The sequence below is a fragment of the Idiotropiscis lumnitzeri genome, chromosome 11 (assembly GCF_059441095.1).
Source record: "Idiotropiscis lumnitzeri isolate Australia: NSW breed Sydney's pygmy pipehorse chromosome 11, RoL_Ilum_1.0, whole genome shotgun sequence".
In the NCBI taxonomy this organism is placed as follows: domain Eukaryota; kingdom Metazoa; phylum Chordata; class Actinopteri; order Syngnathiformes; family Syngnathidae; genus Idiotropiscis; species Idiotropiscis lumnitzeri.
The window spans coordinates 729,226-747,097 of NC_142401.1; the positions used below are offsets into that span (position 1 = coordinate 729,226).

Here is a 17,872-nt window from a genome sequence, read left to right on the forward strand (position 1 = left end):
TGTTTTTTTAAGCTGAGCCATGATTGGTTGATAGCTGAGCCCTGAGCAACCGTGATGTCATTTTCAGTCAACGAAATGGACATAATGGCCGCCCCTGAGATCTTTAAGAAAAACGGTGCATTTTAGTGCTTAACGCATATTTCGCAAGCACAATATTTATCAGAACGCCGTGTTTCGACTAAAAGGGGCAGCATAGAACATTTTGGGTTGACTTCCCCTTCAAGGCAAGATCCAAACCTGACCGTTGTGAGCAGACCACCGTGCTGCTCACAAGTGTCCCTGATTTTGAACGAAAAGTGAATGTAAAGCCAGGCAAGAAACTAGTGAAAATGTCCACAAACAAACGGCCCGGATCTGCTGCCAAATGTAAAAAGAAGCACTCTTTTCACTCCCCGAGACATATAAAGGCAGACTTCATGCCTCAACGAGATGTTTTCCTTTAGAGTCATGTTGTCTTTGGGCGCAAACTCCACACGAGGGAAGCCTCGGTCCGCCGTGCATTTGACCTTGAAATACAGCAAACGGTGACTTTCCCTCAGTGATGCATCAAAACAAAAGGAAAACCGCATTAAATATAGTCCACACCAGTATATTGTTGCACGTCACAGCCTCTAGATTATTCGCGCATAATGCAGAGAATGATGGCCTCCTCTTGATGCTAATGTTGCACAGAGAGGGAAAAAGAAAAAGAGAGGCTGGCTAAGCGATAGAGAGGAAATATTCAAACGCGCCTTCATGGGCCGTCACGTTGTGATGGGCCAATGACGTGAGCGGAGGGAAACGCTGGTGAGAGCGCGCCAATGGCAGAGTGAATAAAAGACAGGCCGGGCGGGGGGCGGGGCCTCGACTACCCCTCCTCCCACCACCACCCGCCCCTCCAGCGTGTGTCTACGTGGTGTGCAAGTGTGCAAGTGTGTGACTCTCACCCCTCCTCCTCCTAAGCACCCCCTCGAACTACCCCACAGCGCCCCCCTCCCCCCTCCCCCACTCCTCGCTTCTGCCCGCCCCTGAGTCTGGAGCTGCAAGCGTCGGAGCTTCACTGGCTCTCCTCGCCTCCTCTCAGTGCGGGAACACAGCAGCGGCGAGCGGCATGGACACGGAAGGGAGCCCGAGCAGCCTGTCGTCCGTCACGGACAACTCCCCGCACGACCCCTGGTAAAAAGCCTCCGCCTTCACCGGGCCTATCCGGCTCGGTTCGAGTTCACCTTGGACTTTTAAGTGGAGTTGAGTGCGGGAGCGAAGCCGAGACAAAAGACAAGCACGCCGTGTGTGCGCGTTTCTGTGTGTGTGTGTGGGATGGATCCACCAAGCGGAGGGGATGCTCTCTCTCTCTCGCTCTCTCTTTTTTATTTTCACATCCGTCTTCCTCCGGCAGGCCACATTTTGCTCCAACTTGTGCACCATCAACGGGGAAAACGCTCCGTTTTCAGCCCCCCTTCTCGTCCTCTTGGGGATTATAACGGCCCCCACTGGCCCATTGGCGACTTCGCAACATGGCCGATGCTTTCGTCTTACTTTATCGTTGCTATATCGCACGCACCGATCTCACTTTTCACTCGTCATATCGCTGCTGTGTTGTGCTTTGTAAAACACGCGTGTTTCCCTATGTAACTTGCTGCTTGTTTTCTCCCATTCAGCAAAATGTTCATCGGCGGTCTGAGTTGGCAGACGACACAAGGTGAGAGATGTCCCGCACGCTACTTTACACGCGCACGCACACACGCCGGTCGAATGCGTGCGTGTTTACGCTCGCATGGTCGCAAACCAAGTGTAAATAGTTGAATGCATGCCTCATTTCTGTTCAATGAGGATCAGCTCTTCGGATTTAGTCTTGCCGCGACGCGAGGAGATTAACGCTGCAAAACACACTCAGCGACTTGTGTGTTCGATGGAAAACACAACCTCTAATATGTAACGATCGATGGTGGCTTCACAAGTTTGCACATTGATGACCACGCTGGCGTGTTGTTTTGCTTACTGCAGCACACTGTTTATTCCCGCCACTATGAACGCCCCCCCCCCCACAACCACACATTTTATTATCATACTGACTGCAATGGGGTCGAAACAATTGCCATCAAGTGTAACGCAGGTTGTGTGAGTCCTTAAAGAACTGCTATAAGCTTAATGGTCATAAAGTATAACTTGCCCATGCCATCATCTCTCGAGCAAAAATGATTGTTATGTTCCAGAGGGCTTGAAGGACTACTTCTGCAAATTCGGAGAGGTGAAGGAGTGTATGGTGATGCGTGATCCCGTCACCAAAAGGTCGAGGTAAGAAGGAGTGCGCGTGCACCTGCATGCTCGCTCACTTGGGGAAGATTTAAGTTGAAGTTTTTTTCAAATTTTTTTTTGTCCCTCCCAGAGGGTTCGGGTTCGTCACTTACGCAGACCAGGCCGGCGTGGAAAAGGTGCTGGCCCAAAACAGACATGAGCTGGACTCCAAAACAGTGAGTCCCACCTCTGTTTTTTTCTTTGTCTTTTTTTTTCCGCCTGCTGCCACTCACTGTTGTAACTTTTCCAAACGTGTGTTGCGTGTTTTCCCCCTCGGTGCATCTAACCACCCACCGTATGGCTTGTAAAGTTGAGGAGTACGTTTTGGAGCAGCACCCCCGCTCTCTCTCCCCTCCCTCCCTCCTCATCACTTCTCTGTGCTCATTTCCCCCTCCAAATCCTGGTTCACGGTGCCAACATGAAAGCGTTCTTTCTTGGTCTTCATTGCCATGGTTACCTGGGGGACCTGAATGGGGTCGGAGCCCCCTGCAAAACCTTCAGCGTGTTGACGCAGGGAGTTTTTTGTTGGTCGAAAACATGTTCTTGTGGTCCTCGATGACGGAAAATGTGAAGAAAAGAAAGTGTTGTAGTGCGACTGTTGCGAAGGCCGGAGTGACGCTCACGAATGCCTTTGAGTTGACTTTTAATTCCCCTCCTACTCGTGTAACATGTGGGCACTCACCAGTGCTCCGAAATGTGTCACGCACGCAAGCTACATGCGTGATGCTGTGACACTTCCATTTCAATGTCTATGAAGGTGCGAATGTTGCTGTCTTGGTCATGTAGATTGGCTGTTGTCAGCTTGTGGCCTTTCCTGCGCACATGATTGGACGCGCATAACAATAGGATGATTTTGAGGGGCCCAGCATGGGCCCAAGGGTGGAGAAAGGTAGCGTCGCTTAGTTGTTGGAGCAAGCCTGTTGCCGGGGGTGACGCCAGCCGCTGGAGACGGTGCTGTAAGTACACAGCCTGTTGGGGTTTCTGTCGCCATAACAACTTGTCAGCTATTTTGCCTTCATTTGAGGCCAAGTTTGCGCGTGTGGCAGGGCCGTGGATGGACAAACACGCGATTGTTGCGCGTCATGTTACTTTGTAGTATTATGGAAAAAAGTCTGGATGTATTTCAATGAAATCGCAAAGTCGCATATCTCTGCGGGAGGGCTCTGCTGGGAGTTCCTTTGCCAAAACAATTTTCATCCTCATAATATTTTGCATTTTAATGCGGAAAGAGTTTCCAAGCAATTGGAAAGTGTTCATTTGAAAATGTCCAACTGGTGTTTGCGAACTCGTCCACGTGTGAGACGTGAACGCTTGTTAGGAGAGGAAACTTTCGAATGAACGCGCAGTCTTGCAGAGCTTTCAAACTGAAATATATATATAGATATATTTTTTTTTAAGCAATTAGTGTGTGATATACGCGGCCTTAAATTGGTTGGGAGGACACACCCGGAACAAAGAAATGAGCTCACTGTTTTGTTTTCATTCAAGTTTGAATTGTTTTTTTATTTTTGGGGTGGGGGGGTGTTTTATGAACATCTCAAATTGGCAAAGGACGTTCTTTACTATCAATTAATGAATTCCTTTAAGCGGAAGGAATAAAATCTCTAGACGGACAATATAACCGACAATTCATCTGCTTCTATTATTTGCTCGGTTTGCCACTTCAAGAGCAGACATCTCTCTGCGGCTTGATGGGAAAGACAAACATTCCTGAGTGGACCGGGCCAAAATGATCTGAATCGGGACCGTCTCCAAATGAAGCCAAATCTTTGCCGTGTGAGGAAAAAAAAAAAAAAGAGTGCTTCTGCTTTTTTTGTAAGTCAAGTGTCTTCTCAGGTGCAAGGTCCGCAAAAGCGCCGACACAAGCGCTTCCGTGTGGCATTAAACATGCCGAAGATGTTGGGCAGGTTGAATTGTGATTTGCGCTCTGGAACTGGTCTGTAAAGTGACAACCGATAAGAGGTCATGTATTGTTTTTGGAGTGAGCTTGTTGCTGCTTAGATTTCCTGCCAGGGCAGAAAAGGGCCTTAGGGCAGCGCTGTGCTGTTTTCTGGACACAGGAGAAGGGCGCAACTGCGATTTGTTTTCTCGGGAGAAATACTTGACTGGAAGCAGTTAGGACAAAGCGACTGAGTGAGATCCGCGGTTCTGTTTTTTCCCCCCTCAACATGGTTTGAGTCAAAATGATTGTCGATTCCACTGCGTTATTACAAACACTTGTCTTCTGTGTGGAGGATGAAAAAGCTCATTTCTGCTTTTTGGAATCGATTTTGTGGGATTTTGATATATGATGCCGTTGACTTTATGGAGGTACTGCGCGCTCACTCATTTGACTCCTGAAGCCAAATATTTTTATTGGAGATGCAAAATGTGTGGGACACTCTTAAGATACAACAGGATTGAAAATAATTATGCTTGCTATCTTGACGGAAAAAAAAAATATTCCTGGATCGGCGCTCCAAATTGATTTAAGGCAGAAGTCAAATGACTTTTTGGACCTTTAAATCAACTTTGGTGCAGTCTTGTTGATTTTTTTTTTTTTCCCGCTCCTGGCCGTATGGCACGACGGCTTTCATGTGCAGCCGCACTGACAGTGCGTACGCTTGAAGCAGCTGCTGTGCACCGATGGCTGCGCGCTGCTCCGGCGCTCCAACACCTGGTTAGCCCGAGCGCGACTGGAGATTAGCGGTTAATGCTGACGTGGTCAAGACTTCAGCACGGGGGGGGGTGGAGAAGGTGGAAGCGAAGAGGAGGGTGGGAGGATTGCTGTAATTAGTATAGATCTGAAAAGCAACTAATCGGATTGAAGGAAAGAAACCGGATTGGGCTTGTGAGGCGCACGCGCGGCCTCCGATGGGCGGCCAAAGCCTGGACGGGCTCTGGAGGTGGATCCAGGCGCGACATGTGCACGCCACCGTTAGCACACACGTTCGATTGCTCCTGTTGCCATCCCGGGGTTTGCTTTGGAAGAGTTGGGCGGGGGTCCTCATTAGGAAGCGTCGTGAACTCATTTCTGGGGCCATTGTTGAGTTGTGCAGACTGACCCTGCAAGTCTGATTTTGCCCGTCGCCGCTTGTTGTCCCGACGGAATGTGAGCGATCGCACGGTAGTCAGTGGTGCTGCTGTGGTTTTTTTTGTTTGTTTGTTTTTTTGACAAAAAGATCTCAGCAAGTTGCTCCCGCGATCCTTGCGTAGGTGCAGCAAAACACGTGCGTGTACGTTGCTGCTGCGTTATGAGGACGCTTGTGTGTGTGTGTGTGTGTTGGGGGTAGCACGGGAGCGGTCGTTCCTCTACGGGCCCATCTGTTTTGTACTCTTTGTCCTGTTAATTAATGAAATGAGAGGGGCTGCCTGCTGGGACGGCCTAACTGGACAGGCCCACTTTCTCATGAGCCCACTCTCTTTTCCAAATGAATGCTTGCTCTTTCTCCATCTGCGTTTTCTTCTAGATTCACTGCACTCTCTTTATTTTACACATTATTTTTTTGTGTGTTAGTTTGAGGTTCTATTTAAAAAAAAAAAATGTTTTTTTTTTGTTGTTGTTGTTTTTCAGTCGGTTACGCTGGTGAACACGCTGGGCCATGTGAGGTGACTATTGGTCGTAGATTAGTCCTAAAAGCTAAGCTACTAAAACAAAACGCGTCATCTTGCCGTCACTTTGCTGCCTAGCTGGAGCACAAGTCGGGTGTTACGAAGCCGGTGTTAGTCAGAGCATTACGAGAACACTCAGTTATAACTCTTTTGAAGAAGAATTGCTTTCTTGTACCCGATGAGACACATTTTGGCTCGTTGGCTGTTACGTGGTGGAGCCACTTGTCAAATGTCAAGACGTGAAGAGCTATGTCTGAGTGTTGCAAACGGTGACCTGGCTAAGCCGTTTTACTTTTTGCTTTTGCGGCCTTCCTGAAGGCCAAATGGGTCGGCGGTCTTAATAGATGCTTTAGTTTTCATTTGTCGTCGTCTTCCTCTGAGGACAGCCACTTGTAGAAATGACATGTTAGATGCATTCTGTTTTCTCGCTGAAGTGGAATGATTTATTTTTTTTAACAGCATGGCATGACTCGTAGCCATAGCGGCACTACAATGAGATGCATTAGGCCTAACCTAGTCATAGTTGGCAACCATCTGTACCTTATTCTAGGTTGTTTTTACTGTAAGATTTCAGTTGCATTCGCCATACAACACTGGAGAAATGTTCCCATCCCATTAAAAATAACAAGCAATCCAATCGATTGATTTAATTTTCATTTTAGATGACATTCATATCTTTACATGAAAAAGATATTGAACAAATAAATGGAATTTTACCTGAGACAATGACAAAAATAATGAGGTCTTATTTCTTAATTCTTGACTTTTTTTGCTGCCATTTGCATTCCAATTGGGTCCTCGTGTTTTAAACTCACATAAACGCCGCTTACTTATTTTTTTATCGCGTTCCACCTCGGAGGTCCGCGTGACCTTTGCTCCAAGTCGTAGTTACATATTGAATTTGGGTCAATCCGCTCGTATGGACGGGTATATTTAGCGAGAAGGTCTTGAGCAAGCTGAGGAGTTGTTTGCCACCTCCAATCTTAAAGCGCTAAGCCCATGTCCAATATGAGACTGAAATCCCGAAAGGGTTGTCATGCGCTCACTTCCTGTCGCCAAAAGTGCGCGTCCTTGTCGCCTTGCCGTACGCCGTCTCCACGCTCGGACCAGCCGGAGGTGACGCACCGCTTCTCGTCTTTGTCTTACTTGAAGCGGCAACGTCGCCGCCGCCGCACGTCGTTAGCCAGCCTTGTGCTCTCCAAGTGGCCGCAAAGACACTTGAAGGTCCTCCGAGGAGATTTTGGTGTGAGGGGTTGGCATCGGAAGCCTGAGATGATCACAGGGGAGCGATGACTCCATTGTGTGAATATTGAAGCAAAGCTCGTCGGCATTGCTCACTTTTGGAGTGCGTGTCGTGTCTGCCCGTTTGATTGGCTGCCAATCTCAATTCAACGCCTGTGTGAGACACGAGGGCTTTCTCTTCACGCATCCAATTATTCAAACAAAGATGGAAGCCTAAGACCTTAATACACTACAAGGTTGTGTGACCTAAAAATCACAAATCTTGTTGGCTTGAGTGAGAATAACGCAAATTTCAAATGCCAGGGCAGGCTTTGCATATTTTGCATTATTACGGGCAGGCCAGCTCATTCAAAACTCATTTGCTTCTCATTTTATCGCTAACCTTGACCACTGCTCAGACATTCCAGAGGGGCGAAATATGGATGCATCAAATCTTGTTAATCCTAAATGGAGGTTGTGTGGATGTGTCAGTGTGAACCATCCTTCTGAAAATGTGACATTTTCTTGTCTCGTTTAGGGCGGAGATGCATTTGTTTAGTCATACACGAGTAAGAATAATGCAAAGACTTAAAGGCGATGAGTAAACACCCGAATGTGTATCTTGTTCACCACACCCATGTGTTTGGTTGTTCGGTGGTCGGGGAGCGGGGGGCGAGTATGGGGGAGGGGGGGGGCGGTTTTCGCATCAACAAGCCTCTACTATACATACTGCAGCATTTGCATACGTCCTATTTTGGGATGTGTTGCCCTTCATATGCGTTCAGTGACTAAAGTACAACATTTTTCTTGGCGAAATGATCACTTTTGGAGGATGAAGAATGGTCTCAAAAATTGCATTTCCCCAATATTGTCACCTTTATGAATCAGAATGTAAAATAATGCAAATGCACGATATTTTTTTTCACCTTTTGCCACTTTCTCGTGTGATATCCTTTCAACAAATACACCTCACTTGGACTCAAATTTGGCCAGGGGAGGAGTCGGAATTTGGGCTTAATATTTAACATTGACCTTTTCTCTATTTGAACTGCTGCCACGGCACTTTCCAAATCCCAAATAATTAAATTACCATCCATCCATCCATTCTCCAAGCCGCTTCTCCTCACGAAGGTCGCGGGCGCGCCGGAGCCGCTCCCAGCTGTCTTCGGGCAGTAGGCGGGGCACGCCCTCAACGGGTTGCCAGCCAATCGCAGGGCACACGGAGATGATCAACCATTCACGCGCACATGAGATTTTGGAAATGTGGGAGGAAACTGGAGTACCCGGAGAAAAGCCACCGTGCCACCGAATTAAATGATTATCGCTGTTCGGAGCGGATAGTTTTTGTCAATAAAATGTTTTACCTCCAAAATGAGCCCGTGCTTCCCGGCTTGTTTTAACGTCTTCAAGTGATTTGTGTTTTTTGGCCTGTGGTCTCACTTAAATTCACAATTTTAATGTCAGGGAGAGCTAAAGAAGACTTCCAGAAACTTGTCACGTGTTTCACAAATGACGAAATGGTTCCTCAAAAAATGACCGTGTGAAAAACCTCCCCCTCTCAAAAGCATCCCCGACACTCGTATGCTGCTTCAGTAGAACTCGGCCATCACGGTTAACTCATAAGTTTGGAAATTCAGAATGTGAGAAAGTCTATCTTTTTTTTTTAGAATTAGAAATCCCTTTATTGTCATTGTACTCAAGAGTGCAACGAGATTAGAGAGCTCCCCTCTCCAGTGCAAGACAACAATAATACAGACAAATATATAAATTAGATAAATAAGAGAGTGCAATGTGTGTCTGACTAAACACAAACCGTCTCCCCTCATGTCTCCCGCACAGATCGACCCAAAAGTGGCTTTTCCTCGCCGCGCTCAGCCGAAGGTGAGTGCACAAAGTGATGTCACGTGTCCGCCATAATCGCTCAGCTCTGGTTGGTTAGGATTAGCGTCGGTCACATGATGGAGGAGGGGCGCCAATCCACTTGACCAGCCTTGACACTGTGACCCTGCCACCCTGACCCCGCCTCCCCCACCCCAACACACACACACTGACATATTTGTAAACTTATATGAATGGACACACACACAGCAGGTCTTCACCTGTGTACACAAACACACACACACACACACCTAAAATTAATTACCGTTAATTAAAGCGTTCAGAAATTGAAATTAGATCAGAGAATAAAGCAACAATATAATAGAAGCATCATCAACGCTCTGCTCCTTTTCTGTGCTTCTAGTTGGTGACCCGGACAAAGAAGATCTTTGTCGGAGGACTGTCGGTCAACACCACCGTTGAAGACGTCAAGCAATATTTTGACCAATTTGGGAAGGTAAACGCTTTCAAATTGTCCACCTGCACACCTGCTCCTTAGGATGCTGTTCATATGTTTGACTTTTTCCCTCCACCAAAATTGACATTGAATTTGTTTGCTTGCTTGACTTGGTCAAATGATCAGCAAGAAGGGAGGGCAGAAGATGAATGTGTAGCGGAAAGTTGGTTAGATCCAATGAATGATTTGCCTGAACTTTGAAGCATCTTACTTTGTGTACGGCTTCTCTGAATGAAATTTGGTGCAAGACAAACACATGCTGTGGAGACAGATGCGTGGCTAGGGAGAGGGAGGAAGGGGGGGGGGCATGTGGGAGGAGGGTGAGGGTGATGGTGGGGGACTGAAAGGGAAGAAGCAACCCCCTATAGAGCGGGGGGTGGGGGGGGCACTCTGAAGGGTTGAAGGGCAGAGAAAAGGAGGAATGCTGGGATGGTGTGGAAGAAATGTGAGTTTGAATTGGGAGGGGGGGCAAAAATCTGATGGGCCACAAATGCACCAAAGTCTAAACCCTGCATGCAATGTGGGCTTACCTTTGACTTTTTTAGCTGACTGTATTTTGGATGCGGGGAGGAGGGAGGGGGGGGGGGCTCTTTAAGGACTTCAGGCTTTTTTTCTATTAACTAACAAATGCAACAGCTGCTCCTTTAACCCCCCCTTGCACACACACACTACACGAAACGAAACACATTGCATTTTACCCCAAAATCAGTCGCCCCCCCCCCCCCCCCCCCCCCCACACACACACACGCACGCACGCACGCACGCACGTTTGTTGCTGTGGTGACCTGCTTTTGCCCATTGTCCCTCAATAATCCAAGTGTTTTTTAAAATTTTTTTTTTATTTTAGTCTGTATTTGCATGAATGCAAAGAGGCGTGTGTGACAGTGGCACCGTTTGGGCTTTGAGCAGAGGTGAGCTCACAGACATTTGTGACGACAAAAGAGGACAGAACTCACAGCCGTTGATTCAATAAATCTTACGAGGTTCTGTCGTCAAAAAGTCTGCTAAAGAATCAAAAATGGAACTTTGCCCAATATGTTGTTTGTCTCGCTTGGCCTACAAGTCGGAGCTGATTTCACTCAAATAATGTCATCAAAAGCCTTTTTACCACCAAGCAGTTCTGTTGAGTCCCGGAGGGTACACATTTCAAATAAAACTGTCATGTTAGTTTAATTGAAAGAAAACAAAAAGGCTCATTTAGGAAGAAAAAGGTTAGAAATATGTTTTTTTTAATATAAATTAATTGCTCGCAAACTATCAAATTGTTTGCATAGCTATCTTGTAGCAGCACGTGGTTATTGTTTCTAAAGTGACATGACGAACTATCATCACCATTTTTGGTGAGTGTATTGGCTTCATTTTGAGCAAATTGTTATCATGAAAGCGTGCCGAGTTAACAAAGAGAATTGTCGAAGACCGCTTTGGAAAACCCGACAGGACCAGCAGCCAGTGCGCATGCTCGAAAGCGTTTCTTTGCAATCTGAAGTTGCCTCCTACTGGTCTGGCATACACATGACAGTTTTCAATTGGTTTTGCAGCTTTAAAAAAATCCTAAATAGTTCAGTTTTTGTTTTTTTTTAACCTAGATTGTTGTGTTGAAAATATCCCTTTCGTCATGTTGTGCGTTTCAGTCAGCCCGGATTATACGTGACACAATTTTGCAGGCGCTTATTTTGCGTGTCACGGTTTGTTAAATGTTCCCCAAAAATGTCTGCAGCGCTGAGACGAATCCCTTTTCCCTGGTGGTCACACACTTTCATATGAAAAGGCAGCACAGCCTCACTCCACTCAATGAGAGAATGTTTGGACACTTGAGACCGAAGCGGTATCATGCGTAGCGCCAATCCCACCGTGCATTCCTGCTGAGCGGGAGGTATTTCGTGTTTATTATCCGAGCCTGCTTACAAGGTGCAGGTTGGGATGAAGTAGGACTCGGTGTCCTGTTTATTTTCATAACACAGAATGCGCTGCATTTTGTGCCGCGCTTTGACGCATACTGAAGTTTGTTTCTCGAAGCGCACGTCTCGACGACTCTGCTTCATCGGAGTGGAGGCAAATGGCTGTTTATCTAATGTGTCCCACGTCAGCTTATTTGCGCTATCCATACTGAACAAATGTTAGCGGCTGTATGCTAATATCTTGTAGCGCCCGTGTTTGTATTTGGATCGACGGGACGTAAATGCGAATTCGCCTCGACCCAATCGAGAGTTGAGACCACATCACTTCCGTTTGATCTTTGATTTGTTTTGAACTGAAATTCACAAGTGATGTGATTCTTGACATTTGACATGTTTGTCGTGGTCCAAAGGAAATCCCTGTTTCGGGATTTTCATCATTCCTCTCTGAACTATAGAAAGCAAAATCCTTGAGTAGGAAGAAAACAAACAAAAACAACCTTGGACACACATTAGTTGTCGATGGAGAACAGAGTGGGCTAGATAAACGAAAAAAAATGCCGCATGGACAGGGCAGACGGGAAAAGTTGCGACTCCACTCACCCATATGAGCCAGCAATTAGGAGGCTTGACTGAACACTTTGTCTGCTGGCCTGTTTAGAGAGCTGTCCGGAGAGAGAATGCAAGGATGAAAGAGGGAGAAGTGAGGAGAGAGCAGGAGGCGGGTGTGGGGGGGGCGAACGCCACCCTTTTCATAATCTACCATGTTGAATTCTTGCTCGTTCTTCACACAAATATCTGCAGCTAAAAAAACCAGAATCGTTTTTCGGATTTCCATCTTGCAAGTAATGACGCAGGCGCAACGCTGAGCTGCTGCTCAACCGATGTCGGTCCTCCCACCGCTATCCAATCAGATTGTCTTCCGGCACCCTGGGTCGTGGACACCGGAGAGCGTCTTTTTATTGGGTTGGGCAAGGGCAAGGGGCCAATGTGCGACCGCAGCGCAAGATCACACACGTGACCGGTCCCGTTCGCCAAATTGATTCATTCAGTGCTTTGCCATGGTTACGTCCTCAACGTCATTTTTGCTTCCTTCTCGCCGTTGTTCTGCCTAAAAAGCAGCACATCATGCTAAGCTAGCATAAATGGTTGTGCCGTTAACCGGGTCGCAAACCGCTCACGTAAATCTCGTCTTATGATAACATGTTGGCTCGCAGCTGTCCTGTTCTCTGCTGCGTCATTGAGTTTGGACCAGTGCAGAATAAACTCAGGAGGAGGTGCGGGGGCTGCGTGTGTTAGTGGGGGGGCTGCCATATATTGAGATAGATGAGAGTCAAAAGGGTCACGGCGACTGCAGAAGCAACCTTGGTCCTCTCTCGCCATTTCCATCATCTGGCCCGCAAACTTTTTCAAATGTGATGGGACAAGCGCTCAGGTGGCGAGCGTGTTCATCTTCTGGCTTCGCCATCCCGAGGTCCGCGCCGCTCACGTTACGCGGGTTTGAGTTTCATGAAAATAGACACGTCGTCATTCCCCACGCACTCGGCCCGCGTCTTTGCTTTCTCACCTACACATGACATTGTTGGCAAAATGATTCTTGTCAACTGGCGTCTTTTGGTTGGTCCTTTTTGTTGCTATCCACTCGGGAAGCACGCGTGAAAAAACCGCACACTCGGCTGCCGATGCCTCGGAAGCGCAAATGCTACGAGCGGGCTGTCCTCTGCCATGACTTTTGTGACGAGGAGACGACAACAAAATGTCTGCCTTTTGGCACGCCGCCTTTTGTGAAAACAAGCAACCGATTCCATTTTAGTGGAAGCCGTTTGTAAGGCGCCCTTGAGACGAGACGACACGAGCCGTCGTCAGAAGCTTCCGAACTTTGCTGCCAGCAAAGGGCAGGCGGGGTGGTTTTGGTGCTGGTGGGTGGGGGGGGTGGCGGCTTGGGAGTTTGGTGTTGAAAAAGGGGAGGAGAAGGAATATGAATAGGCCAGTGGAATGAGTGCAAATAGCAAAGAATCGAGAGTAGGAGACGAAAAGGCGTGCGTGCGCGTTGACAAAGCCTCTTGTTCACGTCGTTGACTCGTTTTCGGATGCAAAATGTTTGTCAGCAAATTTCACGTTCACTCAAAACTTTCTCCTCTTTTGATCCCCGCGTGATTCAGCACTACCGTTTTTTCTCCGCCCCCCCCCTCACCCTCATTGAAACGAGGCCGTGTTCTTCTAATTGAAATTCTTTACGTCTCCAAACTTTATGGAGAAAGACGAGCAGAAAATGCAGGAATGAGAGAATAAAAGAAGAGCGGAATGGTGTGCTTATTTGTGCTTCTTCCTGATTCAAAGTGCCGATTTCAAGTTCCACGCACACGCACGCCGCGGTCATCACTTTTTTGGACCTCATTTTGTCTTGTTCTCCTTTGTCACCTGTCACCCCTCCCCTGCCCCTCCGCCCTCTCCATCTGTTTTCCCCTCGTGCTGCGACGCTAAAGCGGGACAATGGCACCCCATGCGGTGTAATGTGTGTGTGTGTGTGTGTGTGTGTGTGTGTGCGTGCGCGTGAAGACCATCCAAATCTTTGCTTTGTTCTCACAGGTCGACGATGCCATGCTTATGTTCGACAAAACAACCAACAGACACAGAGGTGCGTATAAAGTATCACACTCGTGCACGTGCGCAAATTCAAGTCGTTGGCGTGCAGGACATTATGAGGTGTCCTCGTGGGAGAATAGGAAGGAGAAATAAAAAACTCTGCGGGCATATTCATGTGCCTTTCCACCCTCTACTCCTCCCTGCTTCATTTATCTGCGTCCTCTCGCGCCCGCTGAGGGTCGCAATAAAGGGTCAGAACGCTTCCAGGAGAGGATGGAACTTAATGAGATGAGTGAGGAAGGAAAGGAAAGCAACAGCGGCGAGTGGAAGAAAGGGGCGTGGCCGCTGGAGGTTAATTCAGGTGTGGAAGAAGCACCACGGGGGAGCAATGTGACGGTTTCATGTTGCTGCCTTGGAAAAGCGCCGTGATGAAGGCTGAGGACAGCTTTAACAGACGGCCGTCACTCCCGGCCGCGCTATTCCTGTCTGCATGTCGGCAGCCCGCAATAGTCTCGTTCTTCCTTGCGAGCCACATTGGAACCTATTTCCCCTACAAATTTATTCATATTGCTCATCTGACCTGTGATCTTTAAAATGGATTGATTTTTACATTCTGGGGAAGCTTTTTTTTTTTTTTCAAAACAGACAAGACATTACAAGAGTGTTTTTGTGTCTTCCAGGCTTTGGTTTTGTCACCTTTGAGAATGAAGATGTGGTCGAGAAAGTGTGTGAGATTCATTTCCACGAGATCAACAATAAAATGGTAGGCGAGCAGAGAACTAACAGGCAGAAAACACATTTACAAACAACCCACGACAAAACTTGAAGGGCAGACAATATTATTGAGCTTTATATCTAATTCTGCCTTGATGACGATCTTTCTTGTTTTTTTTCATACATTTTGATGCACACTGTCAAGAAGCGACTAATTTGACAATATGTTTACGCTACAATTCTACATGCAGAGTCCACTGGAATTCTGTGAATATTTTCTGTCTCAGTTAACCAAATAATTGGTTGGATTGTGAAAATATTCGACATATTCACGCATGCGGATTTTCTTCACTCGGTGGCTTTTGTCGTTGTATTTTAGCATGACCGAGGCGATATTTCCCGTGTGTTGTAGGTCGAGTGCAAGAAAGCGCAGCCAAAGGAGGTGATGACGCCAACGAGTTCAGCCAGAGGTCGATCCAGAGTGATGCCTTACGGGATGGACGCCTTCATGCTGGGCATCGGCATGCTCGGTACGACCAACGACTTGAATTACCTTCGAGCTCTTTTGCACTTCTACACTAAGTGGACGCACACAAGGGTGTGATGCACTCATTTTGTTACATTTTTGTTTTAAAAATTCAGTCATAATAACTGATATTAATAAAAATCATCCTTCTCGGTCCGCTTTGTTTAATGTCGCTACAAAAGAAAAACAAAATGCACCTCGAGGTCACACAGGAAAGGAACATGATGCTCACTAAAATGATTAACGGTAGTTTGGTTCCCTCTAGTGGACAGTTCAAGTTGTGTTTGAACCAGCGGTACAATATTGACACACGTCATACAGTATTTCGAACTGTATCGTAGATGTAAATTTGCACATGCCAGTTGCCCGTAGCAGATTGTCCTCAGATCGTTATTCAGTGCGTGTGTTTTCTTTTAATTGCTGACAGGCTACCCAGGTTTCCAGACCACCACCTACACCAGCCGTAGTTACTCTGGAATTGCGCCCGGCTACGCCTACCAATTCCCAGGTGAGCGTGTGTGCGCGCACCCTTTTTCTCTTTGCACAGGCGAGTCGCCGAGAAGAAAAGCCAAAGGATGCGGGTTGTGGCATGTAGTTGATTCAGCTGCAAGGAGCACTGAGCTCCTGAAATGTGTTGGAACAACAAAAGCCGCGCGCACGCACACACACACACACACAGATACACTTGCTCCAGTTTAATACAAACGTGGCTCCCATGGAGTCTGTGGTTGCTCGCGGTCACGTGTTCAGTTTCAGTGAAGTCTGCTCCAATTTTTTGCTCCGTTTATTTGACCGCCTTATGTAACCTTGTGTCCTTTGGCTGAATGGCGTGTCCTCTTCCTCTGCTCCCACAATAGATGTTTTCACGTGAAACGTGTGCTCTCGCCTTCATGTTCGTGTCCCGCTGTGGCTCTGTAGTGCGGCTTGTGGATGGTGACTGTATTTACAGAGCGCTCTCTCTTGACCTTCTCTGTTTCTAGAATTCCATTTAGAGAGGACCCCCCTCCTGACATCTTCCCACCCCCCCGAGCTGACAGGTCAGTAGGTACCGAATGTATTTAACAGCCAAACGTCAAATCCCAACGTTTGACTGAATGCTGACTCAGAGCAATCATCAACAAGCTTCTCCGGGTGCTTTTACATTTGTCGAGTGCATTAAAGAAAGTTCCTGACATTCTGGGATAATGTGATTGGTCCAAAAAATCTATCGTGTGGTCAAATTGCGTCACGATTTACAATGCAAAGTTCTTTATTCAATTTTGAGGGACTAAATTGATGCAAGATACATTTGACAATCTGCATTCGTTTCAAATTATGAGCCTTCAAATGCTGTTCCTATCAGATTGTACCCCTAACCCGCGGGTGTCGAGTAGTGGGTCACCCAAATTATGTTGGGGTCCAGCTCCCCAAAAATTGAAAGAACCAGTAAGTGGAGTGGACGACAGGAGCTGTCTTCATACTGCCCCCTAGTGAGCATGGCTGGTACTTGCGCGTTTAGCTCAGAAACCAAATCCTCCTCAACGTTGTTGTTTTAAGTAAGCCATTCTTGAGTTGGTTTCAGTTTTCCATCTGCTGATGGATTCATGTTTGAGCGACCCAGAACTGGAACTTGTTCCGTTAATGAGTTGTTTTTTTTTGGGGGTCATCTTTAGCTATTCCCTTGACTGCATATGGACCAATGGCAGCGGCTGCAGCGGCAGTTGTTCGAGGTGCGTGAATATCACAAAGAATGTGTCTTTGGAGTTGCTAATGTTCAAGCTCGACTTATCTTGTCTGCCACCTAGGCGCCACCCCTTCTCGCACAGCTGGATTTCTGAGTACCAGCAGCCCGGGACCAATGGCTGACTTGTACGCTGCAGCCAATCAGGACTCAGGAATAAGCAGCTACATCAGTGCGGCTAGCCCCGCCCCCAGCACAGGGTTCGGCCATGGTCTCGGGGTATGGCGCTAATTCTGCCTCCACGCCACAGTTCAAATGTCATGTTTATTGTCACATTTTTTTTGGGGGGGTCAGGTGGTAAATTTTGATTTTGTACGCTGACATTTGGACAGGGGCGCGTCGACATTTTCTCCTTGCAAGAATGTTGGTGTTTGTTTGTGACTCTAACCGCAGGTACGCATTCGTGTGCCTTCTCAGGGTCCTCTGATTGCGACTGCCTTCACTAATGGCTACCACTGAGACGACTCGGGTCATAGCTGACTTGGGGGGCTTCTCTTCTGCTGACGAGCCAATCAAATGCTGAGTGCCCTTTGGCGGCACAACCTGATTGGCTGGCTGCAGCTCCGCTTGGCTGACCTGTGGCTAAACCCACCGACTGAATATCTTTTTAAAAACCTGAGCTCTGTTTTTTGCTGTACTAATCTCACACGAACACAATCTTCCCGTGTGTCCTCATCTGGATCTTCTTTAGACCCCACCGATATTCTTTTAAAAGTGGAAAAAAAAAAAAAAAGGCTCTGGTGAAATCTTTGTCATTTTTGACAAAGCCACAGAGGACAATTGTTTTTCTTATTTTGACTCACTGTTCCGTTGCATCATGAAATCATTTGAGCTGTTACTGATAAAAACTCAGCCGGCACGAAGCATTTTCCTCCCCAAATCCTTTTTAACATACAAAGAACAAATCAACGACAAGTCATTTTTCTAAGCATCATGGAAATACGGAAAAAAAAAAAGTATATTTTGATAGTCTTTAAAAACAAACCTTTGTAATATTGTTATTAATATTG

At 47.1% G+C, this 17,872-nt stretch overlaps 1 protein-coding gene across 2 annotated transcripts; it reads left to right on the forward strand.

Moving 5' to 3' along the window:
* The first annotated feature begins 990 nt into the window (after positions 1-990).
* Positions 991-17,630, forward strand: LOC148326647 (RNA-binding protein Musashi homolog 1-like). Of its 2 annotated transcripts, XM_088309437.1 has the most exons (15): positions 991-1,155; positions 1,638-1,678; positions 2,193-2,274; positions 2,366-2,450; positions 5,828-5,857; positions 8,926-8,967; positions 9,329-9,421; positions 13,906-13,954; positions 14,583-14,665; positions 15,029-15,146; positions 15,570-15,650; positions 16,123-16,179; positions 16,795-16,851; positions 16,927-17,081; positions 17,280-17,630. In XM_088309437.1, exons 1-15 carry the CDS (start codon positions 1,091-1,093, stop codon positions 17,319-17,321), a joined length of 1,080 nt encoding a protein of 359 aa, XP_088165563.1. In that variant the 5' UTR covers positions 991-1,090; the 3' UTR covers positions 17,322-17,630. The 2 variants fall into 2 exon arrangements, with proteins under 2 accessions (XP_088165563.1, XP_088165561.1); XM_088309435.1 differs by lacking the exon at positions 5,828-5,857.
* Positions 17,631-17,872: the final 242 nt, after the last annotated feature.

Excerpts from the sequence above, each read along its gene's own strand:
- LOC148326647 (XM_088309437.1), top strand. The coding sequence starts at position 1,091 with ATGGACACGGAAGGGAGCCCGAGCAGCCTGTCGTCCGTCACGGACAAC. Across the intron at positions 14,666-15,028 it reads ACGAGATCAACAATAAAATG|GTCGAGTGCAAGAAAGCGCA; the intron begins GTAGGCGAGCAG and ends CGTGTGTTGTAG. Across the intron at positions 16,852-16,926 it reads TGCAGCGGCAGTTGTTCGAG|GCGCCACCCCTTCTCGCACA; the intron begins GTGCGTGAATAT and ends TCTGCCACCTAG.